Source organism: Accipiter gentilis, chromosome Z (assembly GCF_929443795.1).
Source record: "Accipiter gentilis chromosome Z, bAccGen1.1, whole genome shotgun sequence".
Lineage (NCBI taxonomy): Eukaryota > Metazoa > Chordata > Aves > Accipitriformes > Accipitridae > Astur > Astur gentilis.
The window spans coordinates 58,088,428-58,111,231 of NC_064919.1; the positions used below are offsets into that span (position 1 = coordinate 58,088,428).

The window sequence follows — 22,804 nt, forward strand, 5'->3', positions numbered from 1 at the left end:
CTGTCCCAAGTGCTATGGCACAAGCTATCTCCCATGGGCTGATGTGCCAGGCTATTGAACCCACACAGTCCAGTAAAGCCGGTTGTCCCTTTCCTCCATCTGACTGGAGGCAGGGCTCCTTTATTCCTGGTCAGCTTATTCATTACTTGATTCTTATAAATGCAAAAGCTAAAACCAATCTTTAACATGTACAGCAAAAAAGAGAGCATGGCAAATATTAGGGCTGTCTTTCCCCCCTGGGCAGTCGACTCCAGGTGTACTGGATACCCCTCCAAGTGAAAGCAAACTGTGGCCAGCACTCTGCTGCCAGAGGGATTGAGAAACACGTTAGGGATATCAGTTGTAGCATACCACTTGGCTGCCTTCGACTCCAGTTCATACTGGAGTTCTAGCATGTCCCATACAGCAGGACTCAGCGGCAGCACGAATTCATTGCAACCACAGTTGTCCGCTGTTAGCCTCTGAAGGAGGTCATTCTTAAATAGGCTAGTATTCAAGTTTCTTTTTTCATTTATCACTTATAAGTTCTCATGTGAGCTGTTGGCATGTGCACTTCTGGCAGTGTATGAGATGACTGCTTACAGCCCTTGGAAAAACCAGAACCAGATGTTAATGACTGCTTAATATGAACCTTCAGGTTTCCATGATTTTATTGTGTTTCTGTGTCTGAATCCATGTGTCAGTTTCTGCAAAATCAGTCAATGGGATATAAAAAACTTCCTTAACACAGTAAGAAAGCTCTCCTTAGCAAGTGAGCCTAATCCAGATTGTCTTTCTCTCCTATAGAAGAAGAATTTACCCATGTTGTTGTGAACAACAACATTGTGAACAGCCAAGTTGTTGTTCAATACTTATAGGAACATTAAATTTTCTAGAGATTATGGTTTCATTCATGGAGAATGGGACCAGTCTGTGTTTCTACTCTGAATTTTTAAAGACTGTATCTTGTGAAACACATTTTCCTGTATACTTTTATACTCCAGATAAGAATGGAAAAATGTCATTTATGTAAATTGAAGTTATTGAATATATGTATTACATGTTATAATGCCATTCATTTGACAGGTGAAGGAGAACAGGGCTGTAGGTTGCTGAAGCCTAGCTTTCTTCAGAGATTTAAGAACTGTTTTTCTATTTGCCATTTTATTGTTACCTAAATCTATGGTTTAAAAAAAATTGGTTTTGTTTCTCCTCTTCTTGTTTTGCCACTGGATTAGCTTGTTCAGAGCTAGATCAATGCAGGAGTGACATTTCAGAATTTTTGGAAGTGAACAAAAAGCTTACCATATCCCTAAACAAAGCTGGCATAGACTGTGTTGTGTTCTGCTGTGACAGAAAACACAGAGGCCAGCCTCGCTTGGGCTAAAATATTTAGGCAAGTGTTCAGATTGCAGTTCATCTTTTTCTATTCTTTATACTGAAACCTGTGAAACATGAGGCTTGTGGATCCTGACAGATTCACAGAAGTGTGGTACAGCCAATTTGTGCAGTTACTCCTACTCCAGAAATTGTCTGTTTCACTTTCAGAAAATAGGATTAGGTTTATAAATGATGCGATTGACTAGAGTGATCACTGGTTTGTATTTTGGGTTGTCTTTCTATGATTATATGTTTGATTTATTTTATGACTGTGCTAAATCAAAATCTTAACTCCTAATCAGATATAGGATGCTTCCATGACCTATCAAATAACAGTACTGCTCTAGCAATGGATTAAGAAGTCTGCAACCCATAGTTAGGGTGAAGACATTAATTCAGTGTACAGGCTTCTCTGGAACAAATGTTACAGTATGTCTGATGAAAGAATTATTCTTTAGTTCAAAATAAAGCACTTGCAAACTAGCACTGATTTAAGTCAATATATGATAACAGCAAAGGATGCAATTAGAATATATATGAGGAAAGAGTTACCTGATTCTTTTGATTCTAAAGGTAAGAAATTTGTCAGGTTTCACAGTCTTTGTCAAGTGTAACTCTTGTATTCTTATAACACAAGTCTTCCCACACATTTTATATCATGATTTGTCTATGCTTAAAAGTTATTTGGTTTTATTATAATTGGAGCCATAATGATAATACAAGGGGTGTAACCTACAACTTGTCACATACATTGTATAATATGAGAATATTTGAATTATGTTATCTACATTTGTGTCTGGTTAATTACAATTTTGCTTGTCAAGCATGTCACTCTATCCTGAAACAAAAATGCACTGTTGTTGTGATGACATGTACAGGTTTACCTGGCAGTTTAGAATAGATGAAGAATATTATGGCTGCACCTATATTTAGAAGCCAAGTGAGTCCTCTATACTAGACATGAACTTTCTTCTTACATAAATTGTAATGCATTAATCAAGTGTAGCCATTTTCGTGATAATTCTGGTGTGGCAAAGAGGGTTTTAATTGCTGGGATTGTCTGAGAATTGCTGTCGCTGTTGCATCCAAACCACATTCTTCACCAATTGGTTGTACTACAGTCTGTGTGGTTTATGTGGGCAAAACACACCTTGTATGCAAACCCAAGGATTTACTATTACTCTAATTGAAATCTTAACTGTCAAATAATTATTATCAAAACAGTTAAAGTTGTTATCTTCCTAGCGTCCATCCCTTTTTCTCTGGCATCATGCTTACCCTTTTATTACCCCACTGTGTACTAAGGTCAATGGCTTCCATCTGAGAAAGGGTTACAGCAAGTTACCATCTTCACAGTTGTTATGCCTGGAGAAGTATGATGGATGGTGGGGGGCTCTCTACCCACACGGAGTCCACTTGCAGCAATTTTGAATATGTTTTCTAGCACAGTCTACACCTTATTCATTCTTCATTGGTTTCCGTTTCCATATTACATCTGAATTTACTGTATATGGTGAGCTTAACATTTGCTGGATGCTTCTTGAATACTGTCATCCCACGCTCATGATCGTCTTTGCTATGTTTTTAATCTAGGGTCATGGATTGTTTGTTCTACACAGAGTAATTATTGGATATTACTATCTGTTAGAGCAATGTATCAGCATTTTAATGATAGGTTTTATGCCCCACAGTTGTAGAAAGCTAAGCTAAAATAGAAACAGATTAAGTAACATTTATCTGATTGTTCAACAGTTACTGTTGCAGCTAAGCTAGAACAAAGCTCTAGGCTAGCACAGACAAGTCTAGGTACAGGAAGCCTGACAAGCCTGAGTCTTGAGGTCTTGCAGTTTTAATACAACCCTGTGACATGTTCCTAACAGTGGCAATACCATATTTCTTGGACCGTAGGTATGCTGTACTTCATCAGAATTTCTAGAGGTCTGCAACTAAGATTTCCTTATCTGTCTAACTTACAGGTCCTGAGAATATTTCTCCTCTGTTTTCATTTACTTCATTCCCTGGTTTAGAGGGTTTTCCTGCAGTTGTGCATTGCATGTGCTTTTATTGCTTTATTTCCATGTGGAAAAAAGATCTTGGACTGAGTGTTGAAGATCTCAGTTCTTTTTTATTGATAATGAATGCCTGTCAGTAATGTATTTACTTTAAGTTTTGAATGTGACAAATAAGAAATTCTTTATATGGAATAATGCAACTCTATTTTAGGTAAATTTTATAAAGCTTTTTCTGGCTGATGTATTTTAAGTTGTGTGTGTAGAGAAAACGTATATGCACAAAGCAGGTCAACTATTCACTGTTACAGAAGAAATTGCTTTTTGTTCTCTGGTTATAGAAGCATTAATTGCCCTTTCATAGTGTAGGTTTTGATCTTTGGTTTTAGCAGTTTCATTTGATAAAGGGGGATTGGTGAAAGGAAATGATTACTTACTGTCTTATCAGTTCTTCCACCTCTGTCTTTAGATCAATTGAGGAGTCTTTTGTGGAAGAAAGTTATTGCTTCATTGGGATTTGATCTGTTATTAAAAAGCCCCGAATCCATATTCTGGTTACAGGAGTAGATTTTCTTGTGGGGAGGCAGAAGGTTGTATGAGACAGGGTGAGACAGATGATTTAGCCCTCTCCATAATCATTTGACTGCTGTATCATGTTCTGTTGTGTCAGTGTTAGGGTATATGGCACTTCCCTTTCTTGCCATTGCTTATGATACACCGCCTCCAGACGTTGCAGCAATGCATTGGCTGTGATAAGGCCTTCCTTAGTGTTACACAAAAGATTCTGTTCTCTCTAGTTTCTATGACGTTCACTACCACCTTTAGGACTACAGGATTATACTAAAATCATAAAGAAGTTTGGGGATGTTCTGGCGTGAAAGACTTTCTTGGCTTTTATGCATGGAAATTTTCTACCATATCGCAATACCATAGCATTATCATGAGCATTAGCTACTCTGAATATAATTAAATAGTGTGTCTTGAAATATTTATTTTCATCTTGTGTTTATCATGTTTATATCCCAGGAAATAAAAACTTAGTTAATTAAGTGTCATAAAAGGCTAACTTTCATTACAGAGATGACAGTGAAAAAATACTTACGTGCCTGCCTGCTAAGTTATGTAGGTAATCCATATCAAAACCCACAAGAATAGTTCTGAGGTTATTACTTGATGAATAAGATAATAATTATTCTTACGTGTTTGTTTGAATTACAATTACAGAAAAATAAAAAAAATTGGCACTGAATGGTTTTCTTGTTTGAATTAAGATGCTGTTCTTGTACAGCCACTGTGAAGGAATGCTGGTATTTCAAATTACAGTAAAAAAGGTATACATCTTCAAGTAAAAAAAAATAGATTTATGTGCATTTTACGCAAGACTTGCATTTTCCAAGTTGGTGCCTACAGCTAGTGATAAGAATTCAGTAGTTGATTACTGACTTTGCAAGACACAGAAGTTACTGGAATATAATTTCAAGTTAAAGCCTGATATAAAACAAACACAAACTGCACTTGAGTTAACTTGTTTGGACTTCTAGCCTGATTTGAGAATTTTTATTTAAAGACACTCTTCATTTTTCAATTCTTGGAAAAGAAATTGTTTGATTTTTTTTTTTTTTACTAAAACGCAGAGTGATGGACAAATCTTTCAACAAGTCAGACATTTCTAAGACATGAATAAAACCAGCACAAGTCTGTAGGTGATGTTTTCTAGGCAAATATATATATATATGATATATGTCCGATTATTTGAGTAAGTATTGCATGTTTGTGCTACAAGTGCTATGGACTTCCTTATTTCAAGTCTTATTTTCTTCTTTGCTACAGTTTTAAGTTGAGGGGTCATGTTATCATATGCAATGACTTTAAAACCTTTGAGTCACTGCTTTCCAAAACATCGTCTTATCCAGTTGCATTTTTAATTTTCAGATTATTTAGTTTGTATTTTGATTAAATTAAAAGGCTCTTTGCTAAGTTGCAATTATTATTGCATGTAATAATAATGGGTTTATCTCACTTTTAATTACCCTGTTAATCTCTATTGCTAAAGGTTTGCTTAATCATCTCCAATAATCAGGTGTTCTAGAAGAACCTGCTGGTTGTTGGAACAAAGGGAAGAGTGTATTTATATTGGAGTGTGACCCATTGGTGTACCCAATGATTGTTCTTGATCCATTGTACAGAGTAATGTTATAAGCAGATGTAGGTGTTCTGATACAATCCCTATTTAGAGACTATACATGATATACAGATCTAAACAAGGTAAAAGCAAACAAACATTTCCTTTTCTCTCTCTACGCCACACCAACTCTGTGCCTTTTTTTCCTGTGAATTTTTGAGCATTCTCTAGGATTTGCATTGCTTCAAAGAACTGCCTCTTCAGTTCTACTTATGCAAGTGAAATTTGTTCTCCTTGCATCCTTTGGACAGTCATTTTCCTCTAGCCATGTCTATTTTTACTGTCAACAATGGCCTTGTCCTTTCATTCCTTTCCTTACTGATAACTGATACTGATACCAAGTTTTTCTTTTCTCTTTTGGGAGAAATTACAGTGTTCAGTCCCTTGACAATCATTTGCATGAATTGTTTCCCCTGAGCTTCCATCACTACATTTTCCTAAATGGTCCTCTGCTGCATAGCAGTGTTCACATTCTGTAAATTGTGTGATTCTGAGACGGATGCAACACCAGCTCTGCTAGCAGTTGTCTTGCTTATCACAAGATGACAATATCACAATGGTATCACAAGGTATCACGATGATACCTTGGCTTGATGAAACAGATTAACTGAGACCTGCATGGTACCTGAACACATACATAGATTATCAGAGATCAACTGATTTTAACTCTCCAAAAGAATTGTTAATAGTTTAACTGTCTGCTTGAGCATTAGTCCCTAGAAGAACTATTTTGCTTTGTTTTCAGTAGACTGCAAGGCATTTCTTTTAGATTAACTTGAAGTTTCTTGCAGCTGATCTTGAGGCTTTTGAAATACTCAAAAAGGAAAATGTTTAAGTAGCTTAAGGATGGATAAGAGCAAATAATATATGAGGCTTATGAAACATTTAGGATTTTAAAGCTAAAGTTTCGGAGTTTCAGAAAGTCTCTGAAGAGGAGGGGAGAAACCATTGTGGCCAAACAAAACTTGTGACTTTGGTTATTGGTAAGGTGCTGTATGTTCTTCAGTTACTTTAAAGTAATGATTGTCTGAAGCTGAAGAAGGAATCATTATCTCTGAGTCCACTGTTTACTAATTAATCTTGCATAAGTTTTCATAATTAAAAAAACATAACAACAAACAGTAAATTGCCATGGCCTTTTCTATATATTGATAAGAAACTAATCCCTGTCTAGGTAGAGGGAAAAAAAAGCCTGACTTCAAGTTCCTGGATAGGTGTATTAATCACCAGCTTACTGCATAAAATGCAGATGCTGCTTTATTCTCTTGTGGTTTTGGACAAAAGTGTCAGAATTTCTTTACTGAAGTAATTTAGTTGCATGGTGTTGCATGATTTTGTGTTTTGTTTGATTATAATAAATGAAGACTTTTGCAGAGATTGGGCACTTCTCTGTTTTCTCTGACTCATGATACTTTTAAAATTTATTCAGTTGGACTAAATGCATCTCAGCATATGCAACTCCAAGTTAATGGAGAACTTTGAATTTCAAAATGGTGTTGCCTGTTGATTACAAGCATTACTACAGATTTTTATGCTCAAATAAGAAAAATAATGGTTGGGTAAACTGACTGATTTTTACCTTTTGACCTTTCTGTTATTATGCCTCCTTGATACAATCAAGATACAAAGCTTAGCAGTCATGAAACGGGATAAAATTTGCAAATAGACTTTTGCAAGATGAGGAATCTGGCCTTTGAAATGATGAAAGCTATTTACTTAATAATTTTAAAATACGTTGATTTGAAGATTAAATTTAGTACGTGGGAACAAATACACATTCAAAAACCATAAATAGATTATAACCTATGAAGTGTAATGATGCAAGATAAGTGATTAAGAACATGAGACATATGGTAGAAGGTTTCAGTAGCTGAATAGTTTTGTTAGGGTGAACTGGTTGATGAGGCACGAATGTTTCATAGTTTAAAGTGATTTTAAAAATTTTACTGTTGCATACCTTTAACTTCTTTCATCTTTGTGACCTTTTTACGAATCATAGTTCTGGTTTGGTTTTATTTATTAAATTTTTTATCGTAACATGAATTCATATCCAATTTTGAATTCACCCTCTAAACATAACTGCATTTCACAAAATGCCAGTGAACTCAGAATTTGAAGCTTTAGCCAACAGCTTTAATGAATTTAAAAATGATGGATAACAAAGGATTCTTGAACATTGATTATCTTGGCTGACATTTGTATGAACTGTTTGCAATTTTGCAACATGCACAGTATGCAAAATATATAACATCTGACTAAAATCCAAAATCTTATTGTCAGATTAAAAAAAGTTAAAACAGGTGGACCTTTATAAATTGCCTTGCAATATATTAATAATTGGATGAGCTCATTCTGACTGTCTCCTCAATTTTTGTCCTACTTCCCTTCTCTCCTCCTCTTCAGGTAAGACTGACAAATTTTTCTGTAAGGTTTGGTGGATACTTTGTTTAACATTGTCACTGAATTAGTTATTTAGTGCTTTGACTTGATTAAATATTACTCTCTGAGGAGGCAGTGGTGTTTGCCAGTCTACTTTAATATGGTTATAACTATTGTACATACATTTCTAGAATTACAACATTTCCCTTAGCTAAATGATCAATACAAATAATTTCTTTTCTTTTTGTTTTCTTTTCTTGAAGCCGATCAACAACTTATCCTTACACAGAAACCCAGATGTACAGCCAAAACACTGGGGGAAATTATTTTGATACTCAAGGAAGTTCTGCACAGGTGACAACAGTGGTCTCGTCTCATAGCATGGTGGGCACTGGAGGGATTCAGATGGGTGTCACAGGAGGACAACTCATTAGCAGCTCAGGAGGGACCTATCTGATTGGCAATTCAATGGAAAATTCTGGTCATTCAGTGACTCATACAACACGGGCCTCCCCAGCAACAGTAAGTATTTCAGACTGATGCAAAATCTTTGGGACTAGTTTCTTATCACTCAGATGTTCTTGCAGACTGACATGGGTTTTGTGACAGAATGTATAGCAGTATTATGTTGTCAGAATAAGTACTATATACTACTTTTTGTAAAATAAGTAATACATTTATACATAAAGTAAGACATAGGAGTAATAGTACCGTGAAAACTTAAACATGAAGGCAGACCCTTCCCCTGACAGCTTGCAAATATTTACATTTCATAGGTCAAATTTTTGCATTCAAGTAATATCAGTGAATGCTTTGGGAATGCTCACATAATAGTTTGTCTGAGCTGAATATTTCTCAGGTTGGGAACTTAAACAGCTGCCTTTAACATTTTTAATTTTTTTCTCAGAACATAAGAAGAACACAGTGTTGTTAACTATGCTAGATGTAAACGTTAAATAATGTAAGTTACAGACAGATATCTGTAACTTCCCTGCATTTGTTCAGTTTGTTTGCTTGATATTAGTGTAGGTTTGGTAGCCTATTTCAAAATATTTCCAATTGTTCAGAATACTGAGATACTACCTTTTGACACTTTGGTTTTACTTATCTATGGTATGTCTCCAAAGTCTGTTCCAGCTTAACACCTCATTGTGAAGGTGTTTTACAATGCTATGGGAAGATGCATTCTGTTACAACTGTGATAGATAATATTATGGACACTTAAACACAGAACTTTCCTTTAAGAGCTTACTCAATCAACCCTTATTTCAATTAGGAAAATGGGTTTATGCTTAGTCTAGCTTTACTGCGTAGCCCTAATTAATACTTTTACTTAATTCTTCTGGGTATTCTGGTCTGGATGTAGGGATTTGGAAGTAATGGGGAAGAGAATTGTGAAACATAGAGTAGGAAGAGTTGAAAAATATAGTAAAGGAGATAAAGCATCATTAATAATACAGATTCATCAGTACTCAAAAGGGCAATGAAATTAGGGGAGTTTATTTTTAGGAACCAATGTAATACGTAAAAATCTAATATTCTTCTATTTGGAACTATGATGAATGTTTATGATAGCATTGGATGATTTAGATAGTATGATAAGATCTCTTCATTTTGATTCTTAAGGTGATTGGTATGGATAAATACAAAATTCTTGTACAATGTAAAAAATTATTATTTCATCCAAAAACTGTAGTATTATTTTCTGAGAATAAAAATTGTAAAGACTCATGATTCATGAATAGTATAAATATCAGTAACATAGTGGGAGCTTTCAGCTAGCAACAGAGAATTTTATATTTGAGTTACAAAATAATAAAAGAGTGTATATTAACATTTGCCTATCTTTTACATGGCTTCAACAGAAAACCAGAGTTTTTTACTCCTCTTTCAGATTCATTTAATTAAAATCAAGACTTTAACTTGACTTTTCTGTTTTCTTTTAAAGTACTCTCTCATTTTACTTACTTGGAAGGTATTTCATGGAATTTTTCACCTGACTTAATGACTGCCAAGCACAGGGAAAACAAGTAGTTTTCTACAGGCATAAGTAAGGAATGTTCTAAGTGGAATGAAATTTGAAAAGTGATGTTTCTTTAAATACTTAAATGGCATTAATGTTCCTATGTTTTCTTAGTTGTTTTAAATTATTCTACAGTTGAATATGAATGTTGCGTCTTCTAGAGGTCATGCTAGTTTTCTCCTTAATCAAATAAGAACAAATGCGGTTTTCTGTTTTGCATATCATGCTATAAATTTTGGTTTATTCACTGACAACAGAATTCAGTAAGTGGAAATGTGTAACTGAATGTGAAATCAAGTGAGGCTTAAATGCATCCCGTAAACACAAATGAAGAGTATTAGACTTACTTCAAAGTTGGGTATCCTAGAATTATTTGAATGATATCAAAACTCTATGTTGTATTTTGCAAATTAAAAACCATTTGATTTTTTTGCCAAAATTAGGAGTAAAATTTGCCAAAGTTTAACAAAATCCAAGGTTCATACCTTCAGCAACATCTTTCTCTTGCTTCGTGTGTCAATAGAACAGCCTTTTTTAGTTGCTCCAAGTAACTTCTATACTGCTGTATCATCTTGCCCCTAAGAATAGAAAAAAGTACTGCTAATTAAGTTACAATTATTAAATTGCATTTTTAACACTAAAATAGTTTCCTCTGTTTTTTAAGGTGCTATTTATTTTGTATAGTATAGTTCTGTAAGTATGACACATTAGAATATATGAATTTAGATTTTATAATTTTAGGCTCTTGTTGTGTATGGTTCAGCAGAAATATTCAAGAGTCAATTGAAAAACAAAATATTCAGGTTAAAATGTAATTTTAAAGCACCAAGTCTGTTTTAATTTTACTAGAAGGTGTAATTAAACTATGCAAAATAGAGCAATGTAATATTTTATTTGGATTGCACCTTAGATAGGTGGAGCTTGTTTCACTTGTGATCCTCATTTGATCTTTACCATCATAACTTTTTTTATCCTTGTATAGAGAATTTATTGGAGTAAAAAAAATAGCATGTATCCAGGCTGGTTTGCTAGTATACTACTTCAAATTTTGTATTAGTTTGGAGAATTTTCATATGGAGACAAAGGATATAGAAATCAGTAAGACTTTACTTTCTAACACATGTGGTCATCACAAGCTCTCTTTACTTTTGCCATAGAGGTACTAGTTCTGTTTACTCTTTTCAACTGATAACTTGATTTGTTTTGTTATTATTCACCCTCACTGATCAAACCATTACCTTCTGTAACAAGCAAATTAATTGTATTATTGATGTTATCTATTTCTGATACATCTAGCATAAGTTAAAAGGAACAAACAAACAAAAGTTTCAGGTTAAAAGTCAAATGTATAAAATAAGTCCATTTTATTAACTGTGTCTTAGATAAGTGAAACTTATAAATCTAATTAATGTTTCACCAGGTATGCTATTTGGTTTATATAGAATTCAGTAAAACAGACTCAGAGACTTTTTACTTTAAGTCTCTCTTGGCTTTATTTTCTTTATGGTTTAATGTAATTCTGAATTCTACTTCAGGTTTAGTAAAGAGCTAATATTTTGTTCATAACATTTCATTAATTTCAATTTCTGTCAAACATTAATACAAGAAAGCTGTCCTGCTTAAGCTTATAGCAGGCAATAGCAGTGTTTTTATAGCCAAAATATTAAGAATTGTGCACTATCAGAACTATTTCAACATATATACAGTAATGATTTATGTTAGTATTTATGAAGAACATTTGTTAGCATTTTTAGTTATTTCACTTCCATTGATTTCATTGCTTCTTTGCATTATATCCTTTGCTGGCCTATTAGAATACTTCTCTACCTACTAAAAGGACTTTTTCACTAAAATAGAAAGGCATTCAGATTATAAGACCTTCTATGTAAGATATTAGGAAGATAAATACCTTTCCAAAATTAGAATTTTCGTGTGAATATATGTGGATTGGTCAAGAATAAGTTGTGATTGCATTGAACAGGAAGTGATTTACCCTAGCTAGATGTCCATTTGAAATTAATTTGCATGTTGAAGCCTGTATGAAAGAGTCGTCTGTTTGGTTTATTGGCAGCAATCACTAAAGAAGGGGCACCTATATTTAAGAAACTAACTAGAAAATTGGATTGCCATGTTAATAATGAAATCTGAATCACCTTCCTTTTTTTTTTCATATGTAAATGTTTGAGGACTGTTCTTGTGATAAAACAGGATGATCTAATCACCATATTTCATAATATCACAAGGTTAAAAAATTCATATAGTTTCTAGTAATAAATGTGTTTTTATGCTTGTCAGCCAGTGAGAGGCTCCCATCTATTAGTCTTGTTTTCTAATAAGCTTTATCTGCAATTTCAGTTGTCATTCATCAGTTATCACCAACCATAGGAGGTCTCCACTCATGCTGTTGCAGAAATTTATCCTATTTCAGTGCAAATCTAAATGTGCATGAAAATAAAAGCAAAATTAATACAATGTATCACCACAAATTACTATTTCTGGTAGCAAGCACAGTGTGCAAAATTTGCTCTTAACTTTAAAGAAGGGATGTTACTTACGCAAAATGTGTCGTAATTAATGGAGGGAGAAGAATGACAACAAGAAGTAATAATGCCCAGTGTAAATACCACATCCTGATAATATAATTTCAGTGCAAGTATTATAATTATTTTAAGAACAAAAACTAACAAATGTTTTAAGAGGTCCATTAAAGGTGGAGGGATTATCATTTGGAAAATAGTCAGAGATGAGATTTTATTTATTAATCTCTTTCTTGCTAGAGGAACCTTTTCCTCCTCCATTCCCCAACTTTTCTGGTAATTTTTATTTAGCTGGATCTATCTTAGCATAAAACAAACCACTTCTGATCAAAGCAAATATGCATAGAGTTTTTTGCTACAAAGGATTATTAGATCATTTCTTCTGACCTCTTATACTGGCAAGGCATTTACTTATGACTTTTTCAGCTGAGCACAGTGATATCTTTTGTGAAAAAAAAGACATCCATTTCCGGATACAAGAAGGCAGATAATATTTTTTTATCTACTTTTAAATAAGTCTGAATAATGATCAATCACTACTACTGCTAAAAAACCATTTATGTGATATGAGGTAACTGGACAGGTGGGAACTTTAGAGGATTTGTTGATCTTGTGCCTTTATAAACCTCTTTCTCCAAAACTTTTCTTTGTGCTTTGGTTTCTCCTTCAGAGCGGTGGAGCGTCATGGCTTCTCCCTCTCTCTTCCAGAGGTTTCGGTCTAGCAGTGTGGCCAAAAATAACATATGTCTTTCTCTGCCCCTTTGAGTGCCTTACTGCTCCACTGTTATGTCTTGACTTGAGACTGTGTCCTTTTCACAAGACAAGGAATGTGGGAAAATGGGAGAATGACCCTACTAAGGTCAGCCATAGCTACCCTCTCTTCATTCTGGCTTCACCTTCCTATGCTTCTGTTTCTTTTCTGATACAGTCTGGCTTCAGCTTTCAGTTATTGGCTTTTGGTGCGTTTTCTGCATAAAAGCCCCGTTGCACCTTACAGGTTGTTTCCAGTTTTGGCAATTGAATATTTACTCTGGTATTTGTGTATCAGAAATCAAGATATAGTGTTGTTGGAAACTCAGTTTATTCCAATGTAACATTCCAATTACTGATTTAAAAATCTTGTGAGAAACACAACTTTTTTTTGTCATAGGGTATTAAAAATAGGTATCTTTGAATCCATGAGAAGAATTTCTGTTAATTCCTTTTATTTGAAAATGCTGGATGCAAGATGACTTGCCACTAATGTTATAACAGTCTGATTATCAGTGGCATGCAGGCATCACCTTTCTAAAGGAATGGATTTTTCTGTTTCTGATTAAATACACATTTGTTCTAAAATGGCCACTCTACCTCTCTCTAAGGCTGTCTTGCCAAAAATGTTTTCAAATTTAGTTTTAATAATAATCTGAACTAAACTTTCCTTTTAGTTTCTCAATTCTGATTTTCTGGTGTAACTCCGATGTGTTTCCATGTGTTTTTCAGTGTTAGGTGGAATGCGTATGTTCTAGAAGTCCTTATAATCAGTTTGACAAAGGCTTTTGTTTTGTTTTGTTTTCCTTGAAGTGTTTGTACCAAATATGGGGAAAACAACCACAAAGAAAAAAGGCTTAGAATCTTTTTGAAGAGGTATATAATAGAGGTGAGGTATACAAATAACTGGATGATCCAGGGGAGAGATAGTGAATTGGTCAGTTTGACCTATGTTTGAGAACTTCCAGCAAGAAAGATAAACATAGGCAGCAATGTGTCATTTGAAAATTTGGGAAGGAGAAAGCAATCTGACCTAAACTCCAAACATTTTTTATTTTTCCAGCCTATAGCTGTTAGGTGTGCTTTTTCCCCCTATGTTGACTACATACATTCTTTTGTAATCACTAGAGAGAGAACACACTATATTCATTAGTTGGTGTGCATGCCTTATATACATGCAGACTACTGGAGGTATGCATTTGCAGCAGGTATTTTGACCAGTATCTGTTATGTATATTAAACCTGGATGTTATATTTACAAATTAATAAGTTTTAGGGAAAGAAGTTTTTTTCTAAGTTTTTCAGGTTTATCAGCATTGGTTTAAGGTCCGCATATGTAAAATACCATGCTTATTTTACATCTTTTTGTGCTCTTCTCTTTCTGCGTATTTACATTTCTTTCATTCCAACAGAGTTTAAAAAGTATCTATCTTCATAGTACTGTTTCATTCTCTTGAGCAAAATTTCATAGAACCTATTTACAGGTGCTGCTACAGCTTTGTCTGTTGTGAGGAATGCAAATCTTTTAATTCTTCCAGCTGTAAAGGCTAGACCTGAGTTCTCTGAGGGTGGTCAATACTATTTCATTTTCAAGTTTCTTTTTCGTCGGCAAGCTTGTCTGCCTAACACAGCCCTCTGGCATAAGTTTTAGAAAACCATACAATGTACATGAATATTCTGTCCTGAAAAGAGAATTGAAAGCCACTGTAAATAATGCATGTTTGTGGCATCCTAAAAGAGTGAAAGTGTCACATTTTCAAAAGCCCCGAGTCCGTTTATCCTGTAGCTTCAGGTTAGTTCATGATGTGTGTATACCTTATGTAGGTAGCACAGTTGTCACAAGTACCCAGGACTTAGCTAGCTGTACCAAATTAATCTTTCTTGTACAGATGCGATGAATTAGTAATTCCTTCATAATGGAGCATGTGATGAAAGCTCTTTTAGAATGTCACTTCCTTTAAAGCCTAAAAGGGCAAACCTTTAGAAGTGAATAAAAGGCATTGTGAATGGGAGGTACCTGTGGACATAGAGACAGGAGCTGTCTTTTTTGAACATGATGCAACAATCATTTGCCATTTTAAGATACCACCTAAAGTTGCCTGGTTTGCGGCTGGTGAAGGGTGGTTTGCAGATGCAAACAGATAAAGAAAATAAATTATAGGATATCCAGATTAATCGCAAAACCTCAGTCCAGAAACTTCTGCAGATTGTTTTCTTTATGTCCTGACCTCTTCAGAACAACTTACTATCAATACTTCGCGTTAATAGGTTGAATCATTACTTGATTAGTTCAGTCATGAAAAAAGTACTATTTCTTTCTTCTTCCCAGGAGGAAGGCCGTTCTTTTCAAAGTGGGTTTGGGATAGGTATTTGCTATGTCTATGCTATACACATCTAAGACTATTATGTGTAATTTGTTTATCTGGTAACATGTTAATGAACACTAAGGCATAAAGTAGCAAGAACAGTTATTAACTTCCAATTCAGTAGATCACATAAAGACTGAACATTGTAGGATTCCAGATGCATATACTGGGATCAAACTGTTGAATTTTTTAACCCCGGGGAAGTACCTTTAACCATTAGCAACTGTGTCAGACAATAAGACAGTATTTTAGTTGGCAAACAAATTAAATTGAAGGAGAAGTCTACAGTCATAGTTTTCATAGCTATCATGCTCTAATTTAGTGTCTGCCCATGTTTATGTTACTATACAAACCAATCATCATTCCTACCAGTAGTGTAACATTTAACATGGTTTAGTTGGAGTTGCAGTGGGAGCAATAGTGTACATTTCAGTTATCAGTCAGAATGTTTTAATAAATAATGGTTTTAGTCTTGTTAAGAGAAGAATGGGAGAAATGTATGACTGATCACATATTCAAATAAATGAATGTGTAATTCTTGTTGTCATTTAGCATATCAGATATATATGTAGTTACTTGTACCTGGAATCTCTCACCGCTTATTGCTACAAAAGCAAAGGTATCAATCTTCCTTTTGTATTTGTGTGGTATAATTTTAAATGTTTAAATTATTTTCATATTCCTTCCACAAAATATCATAATAAACCCCACTGCATTACCTATGTAATTAATCTGTGTATGTGCTTAAATGCTGTTTTAAATAGAGGTGAAATTATGTTCAGTTTTTCTAGAACCTAAATAAAAGTCCCTGGCCAAAACTTAGAACTTAAAAGCTTGAAGGAACAGATCCTTCACATAAACAACTTTTAACTCAGGTAGCTGTTACTCCCTATACACACAGTACTCTGTGTCACGTAGATCATCCTGAAAACCCAAAGCTTGGAATAAGAGAATAGAATAAACCAGAATAGTTCACTTGGAAGGGACCTACAATGATCATCTAGTCCAACTGCCTGACCACTTCAGGGCTGACCAGAAGATAAAGTGTGTTATTAAGGGCATTGCCCAAATGCCTCTTAAACACTGACAGGCCTGGGGCATCGACCACCACTCTAGGAAGCCTGTTTCTCTGTTTGACCACCCTCTCGGTAAAGAAACGCTTCCCAACATCCAGTCTAAACCTCCCCTGGTGCAGTTTTGAACAATTATCACACGTTCTATCAAGGGATCGATCCCAGGGAGAAGAGATAGCACCTCCCTCTCCACTTCCCCTCCTCAGGAAGCTGTAGAGAGCAATGAGGTCACCCCTCAGCCTTCTTTTCTCCAAACTAGACAAACCCAGAGTCCTCAGCCGCTCCTCACAGGACATGCCTTCCAGCCCCTTCGCCAGCTTTGTTGCCCTCCTCTAGGTGCATTCAAGGACCTTCACATCCTTCTTAAGTTGTGTGGCCCAGAACGGCACACAGTACTCAAGGTGAGGCCGCACCAATGCTGAACAGAGCAGGGCAATCAACCTCTTTTGAGCAGCTGGTTGTGCTGTGTTTGATGCACCCCGGGATGGGGTTTCCCCTCTTGGCTGCCGGGGCACGCTGCTGACTCATGTTGAGCCTGTTGCCAACCAGCACCCCCAGATCCTTTCTGCAGGGCTGATCTCCTGCCACTCCGCTCCCAGTTGGTACTTGTGCCTGGTATTGCCCTGTCCCAGGTGCAGAATCCAGCATTTGGTCTTGTTAAATTTGATGCCACCGATGACTGCCCAGTGTTCCAGTCTATCTAGATCCCTCTGCAAGGCCTCCTGTCCCTTGAGACAGTCAACAGCACCTCCCAGTTTGGTATCATCAGCAAACTTGCTAATGGAGCATTCAACTCTTGCATCCAGATCATTGATAAATATATTGAACAGAACTGGCCCTAGAATTGAGCCCTGAGGAACACCAATCCAATAGAGGAAAACAGGAAGTAGCCAGAAATTTTCAGAAAGGGCAAGATGAATTATTTAATGACTAGAAAATTTGTTTTCAGATCAAATATATTTTATGCTTAAAATTAGTTAAGAAGTGATTGTATAGTCGATGTAGGGAGGTTTCCATCATTAAAGAGATATGTATGTGTCAGATAAAGCTGAAAGTTCATTTTATAAAATTTAAGACTAGAAGCAATGAACAAAATAATTAGTTGTGAGAACAATTTCTATTGAGAAGCTTGCCCAAGTAGAATATGATGAAGACTCATCTTAAATAAAGATCACATATATTTCTGAGCTTGATGAAGTAGTGAACATGTTTTAGTGGTGACAAACACTCCTTGGCTTATGCTATGCAGTAAAAATGAACATGGATTCATTGTCTTCAGTGGCCATACTGGTGAAATCTACTTCTAAAAGAAACTCAGCAACAAAAATCCCCCAAATGACAAAGAAGAAACGGTTTCTTTATTTGCTCATTGCATAGCACCAAAAGGTGTTAAACCAATGTGGCTGCAAAGAATGAGTGTCATCTGCAATGCCACCTTTTTTTTTTAAGTGCAATTACTACTACTTTTTTACAGGTTGGTTTTCTGAACCAACAAGGCCACAAGTTGCAGCAACAAATTGAGAGTAGTGCAGTAGCGGGAAATGAGCAGCAGGAGGTGTAACTTCAGTGCTATAGTACTGCTGTGGAATAAGCATTGTGGAACAAGTAACCTAAGATTCAGAATTAGGATTTAAATGTGTTTACAGTCTTCATTGTTTGATTGTAGCATTTTGTTAAGAAGGGGAATGCTATGGCTATGTTATATAGTAAGTTGAGCTTACCATGGTGATGTTTTAACCTTGTAGTTTTTATCATGTGAACATGCGGTTAAAATTTGACATTTCCTGTGTGATTGAATACTTTGACCTGATAGTATTTCCCACTGAAGCAAGAACTAATCAAAATATTTAAAAAAATACATTATTGCCATGTGAAAGTATGTTTCCTTACATAGAAATTGTGTATTTTTAGTAATGTACTTTTTATAAAAAAGCTTGTATAGCTAACATTAAACAGTTTTAAGAGAGAAACAAGTGATTCTTCACAGTTATTACGATAAAATATTTGTCAGTTGCCCTGTAAGAAAGGGAGAAGCTAATTTTATATGTACGGTAAATTCAAGTATCAGCTGTAATATATTTCATTTTCTGCTATACAGAGAGTGAATTCATTGAATATTGATAAATCATGCCACCAGAATTATGGATAGTACTGTGATATTTGAGGTAGGATAGGGAGGGTGCATAAAAAAATGTCTACATGGAGAATGATAAGTGTTTTTAACATAAGTGGTGGCTTCCATTGCTTTCATTTTGGGCATTTAATGTAGTTAATTAATTGCATGCCTATCCTTACTGTGCATCCCGTTGTCTCTGTCATTTTCATTGTTGTTTTTGCTCTTCTAGCTCCCCAGTTAAAGTACAGTTAGGTTCTAATTTTTTTTCTTTAATGCTGTTGTTATCAAACTGATCAAAATATCCATTGATATTAAAAAAGAAAATAATGGGAATGGATGTGAGTGGTTTTGTACATTTGCATTTGAAGAACTACTACTTTGTATTTTAGTAGTGCTGTGTTTTCTTTTCCTTTTAAATGGCAAAACTACTGGCAACAAATCTGCTTTTCCAAAGGCTGGATCCTGCAGTCTGTATAACTCCTGACTTTCCATTTACTTTGACAGCTGGAGGTATTCAAAGGGTGCTGGCAGCAGTAAGGGTAATGTCCTGTCCCAGTGAAGCTAATGGTGGAAAACCTATTGAATTATTTGGGTTTGGTATTTGATTCTGTGATTTTAAAGAGCTGACGTTTTGTTTCTAAATCAACTGTTATTGCAAGCTGTGCATTTCTCTTCCTGATACAGTTGGAGGGAAAACATATGGAGGCCTTTCTTAAAATTCTGTTTAGGGATTTATTTTTTTATTTTATTTTATTAATGATATTTTTGTTCAGTTGGGGTTTTTTTTGTTTCAATGCAGCTCACCAGTAAATCTACTCACTTAACTTCCTGAGCAGGTTGGAAGGTAAAATGGACTTTGAGGCTGTGATCCTGCAGTATATATGAAAGCAAAATGCCTTTCTGACCTCATTGGGGAGGTTTGTGTTCAGTGGGACTCTGGAATGAGGCCTTTTAGTAGAACATATGCCCTAGCCAGGAATAAAGCAGGCATTTCTATTGATCTATAAGCAATCTGTCAAAACTTCTCTGATCAGGCTTTTTTTACTATCTTGTCTTGAGTCCTTTTTTTAATGACATCTATTATCAGATTGAAATGGCGATTGAGACACTGCAAAAGTCTGATGGTCTGTCCACTCACAGAAGCTCTCTTCTCAACAGCCATGTAAGTTGTCTCTTCTTCACATACACCCTCTCTTGCTTGTTCTGCATGCTTAGCCTGCCTCTAAATGTTTGTTTTATTTTATTACTACTTTTTGCTCTTAATCTTCTCATCTTAGTTGCTTGTAATCTTCTACTACATCACCCATGGCTTTATTTTGTCAGATGAAATGTCTTTATGGTATATTGCAGAGTGTTTCCTGTTTCCTATGCTCTACACCTGTACACAAGTTAACACATTTGACTATTTTGCAGATTATAATGTAAATGTCATGAGAGAGTTCAAATAATTCTAAATCAGCTGGCTTTTGACATTTTAAATAAAGTTGTCTACAAAGCAAATCTGTGTACCCTATATTAATTTCAGGGCATGTGAAGAGGAAGGGAAGGAACAAACAGCATGCAGATTATTTTTAGGAGTTTCTTCATTTATTCTGAATAGAGAGTTTATTATGAAATGACTTACTTAAGAATCCTAAAGATCCTTATGGTGACCTGGGAAAAAAAATGAAAGAATTATCTTAATCTGAAGTACACAAAAATGTCTTATTCAGCTGCCTTTTGCTTTCTTCTTACTCTGCAAATCTTATAGTTAAGAACTTTCCATATACAAACCTAAAAGATATTTGGGTAGAAACATGATCTTTAAATATAGTGATAAATCCATTATATGTAACTTTAAAGGAAAAAGGCCCAAAGTTAATTTTAAACTTGTTATATAAATAATAATCTAGTCTTTCTTGAAATGTGGGTTGTTTTTGGTGTTTTTTTTCTGTTGGTATTTGTGGGTTTGTATTTTGCATTTTTGCCATGTTGATGAGTTTGTATTCATCTTACCTCTTTCTTCCTTCTCAACTTTACTAATTAAATAAATTCAAGTTCTTTTATTGTTTTACAGATTAAACTTAAATTTGGTTTGTGGTCTTAATGTAAGAATATGGTGGTAGGGTCTGTCCCTCAGAAATCAAATTAAAAATGTATGTTTTAGCAGGTTTGGGTTTGGGATTTATTCTGTATGGGCCTGGTTATGTCAAAGTCAAAACTAGAATTGTTTTGTGGAAATTTTAAACTTTTTTTTTCCTCTAGAAAATGCCAAAATTGAAAGAGGAAAATCGTATTACAGAAAGTTATACAAAATGTTATACAGAAGGACTTCTAGATTCTACCTTGGATGTTTACAAAATAATTGTTTTAAAGATAAGACAGTATCAAAATTTTATTTTAAAAAATAGTAGATAATATTAGACAGATAATAACAAAATTAATATTTAAATGTCATTTTTAAAGGGACCATAACCTTTTTTTGGCAAAGTGTCAGAAATTTATGTTAAGACTTGGAACAGTTGAACTGTTGATCTGTTTGTGTTTAATCCTATCATGGAGTCTAGAACCTTGGTATAAAACCAAGAATTCCAAGATAAACAGCTGTGCCCCAGTAAACTGTGTTCCACTCATTCCTGGTGCTATGCACAGTTCACAATGTGTTCCTAATAATGAGATTTGCATCCAACAGTTAAGTTTTACCATGATATTTCTTTCTTGTCTGTGAAGGCTTTTTCAAAATGATTCTGATAGAGATGTATCTTTGTCACTGTGGAAACAAACAAAAAAGATCCCTGTACATATTTTTGTGGCAATTGTTCTTTCCTAGCCCTGGTCGTTTTGGAAGAAGTTAACAATATAGATCAAACTCACTGGACATTTTGCCTATTTTTAAAGCAATGTTTATTGTCTTAAACTCAAGTAAGACACTATGGAGGAATTTTAAGTATAGGTTTAATCTTTGACTCTTTAAGCTGTTCTTGATTTTGACTTCTAATGGTTTGGTTTGGTATTTATTAAAGTAATTGGGTTTAATAAGTTTTAAAATAGAATTCTAAATTGTGTGTTTACTTAGCTTTCACTTTGCAGATTATATATTAATTTGTGGGAAAATACAAGTTTTGGGATTGGAATTTTTGCCCTATGATACCTCTGTGAGATTTTCTAGGATTTTTTTTTTTCCTAAATTCATATGTGCTCATTTTAAGGAGTTTGTAATTTCTGATCTGTTTTATTTTTTTTCTTGATTTATTTCTGCATAAGATTGACTTAATTAATTGATGGTTGAATGTTTTATAAACATTGCAGCTTAACTGGAGTCACAGTCAATTTAACAGGTCCAACTGTGTAAATATTTCATGCCTTTACCCATCTTACCCATACAGTATGGTCAGTACTATGAATTAAAAAGCCAGGATTCAAACCTGAACAGCTCAGTTTTAGAATTATATTTCATGTTGGTAGAAAAATGTTTTGTTTTGTTTTGTTTTTTTAAAAGTTGTTTGCACTAGTTTTATAATGTTTGAAGAGAATTTTTCTTTTAAATTTATATATTAACTGCACTTTTTCTTCCAGGCTATAATCTAGCAAGTAATGACTTCAAGCCCTCGCTACTAAGTAACTCCACCCAGGAGCACAAATTCCTATATTGCACTTATCTTCCAATTTGGTTTTTTGGTGTTGAATAATGAAAGTTATAGTTGAAATAACATCTGTTAGATATTCATATCATTACAGAAGTGCACTTAAGGTGATGCATAATAGATTAGAAGCCATCTGGAGGAAAATAACTTTAATGCTACATACAGAAATTAATTGGAAAATAATTATTTTTTGTTTGTCAGTCTTTTGGGATTGACAAAGTCTTTCCTTTGGGGGAAAACTGAAATGCTTCACGTTTTGTATCTGTTCTGACTATATTATAGATTTAATAATATATGACAGATGTTATATAAATGTATATAATATAAATACAGATGTAATAATAGATTTTAAATACAGGTAAAAAGCAACAGATACAATTATCTTTG

The 22,804-nt window shown here is 34.6% G+C and overlaps 1 protein-coding gene across 2 annotated transcripts in view; it reads left to right on the forward strand.

Annotated features, from left to right (window-relative positions):
- The window catches only part of RFX3 (regulatory factor X3), a 129,630-nt gene that overhangs the window by 73,525 nt on the left and 33,301 nt on the right, over window positions 1–22,804 (forward strand). For both annotated transcript variants that reach the window (XM_049796260.1, XM_049796261.1), the window contains exons 4-5: window positions 8,193–8,451; window positions 19,882–19,956. In XM_049796260.1, coding sequence (XP_049652217.1) covers window positions 8,193–8,451; window positions 19,882–19,956 — 334 coding nt within the window. The remainder of the gene's footprint in view (window positions 1–8,192; window positions 8,452–19,881; window positions 19,957–22,804) is intronic.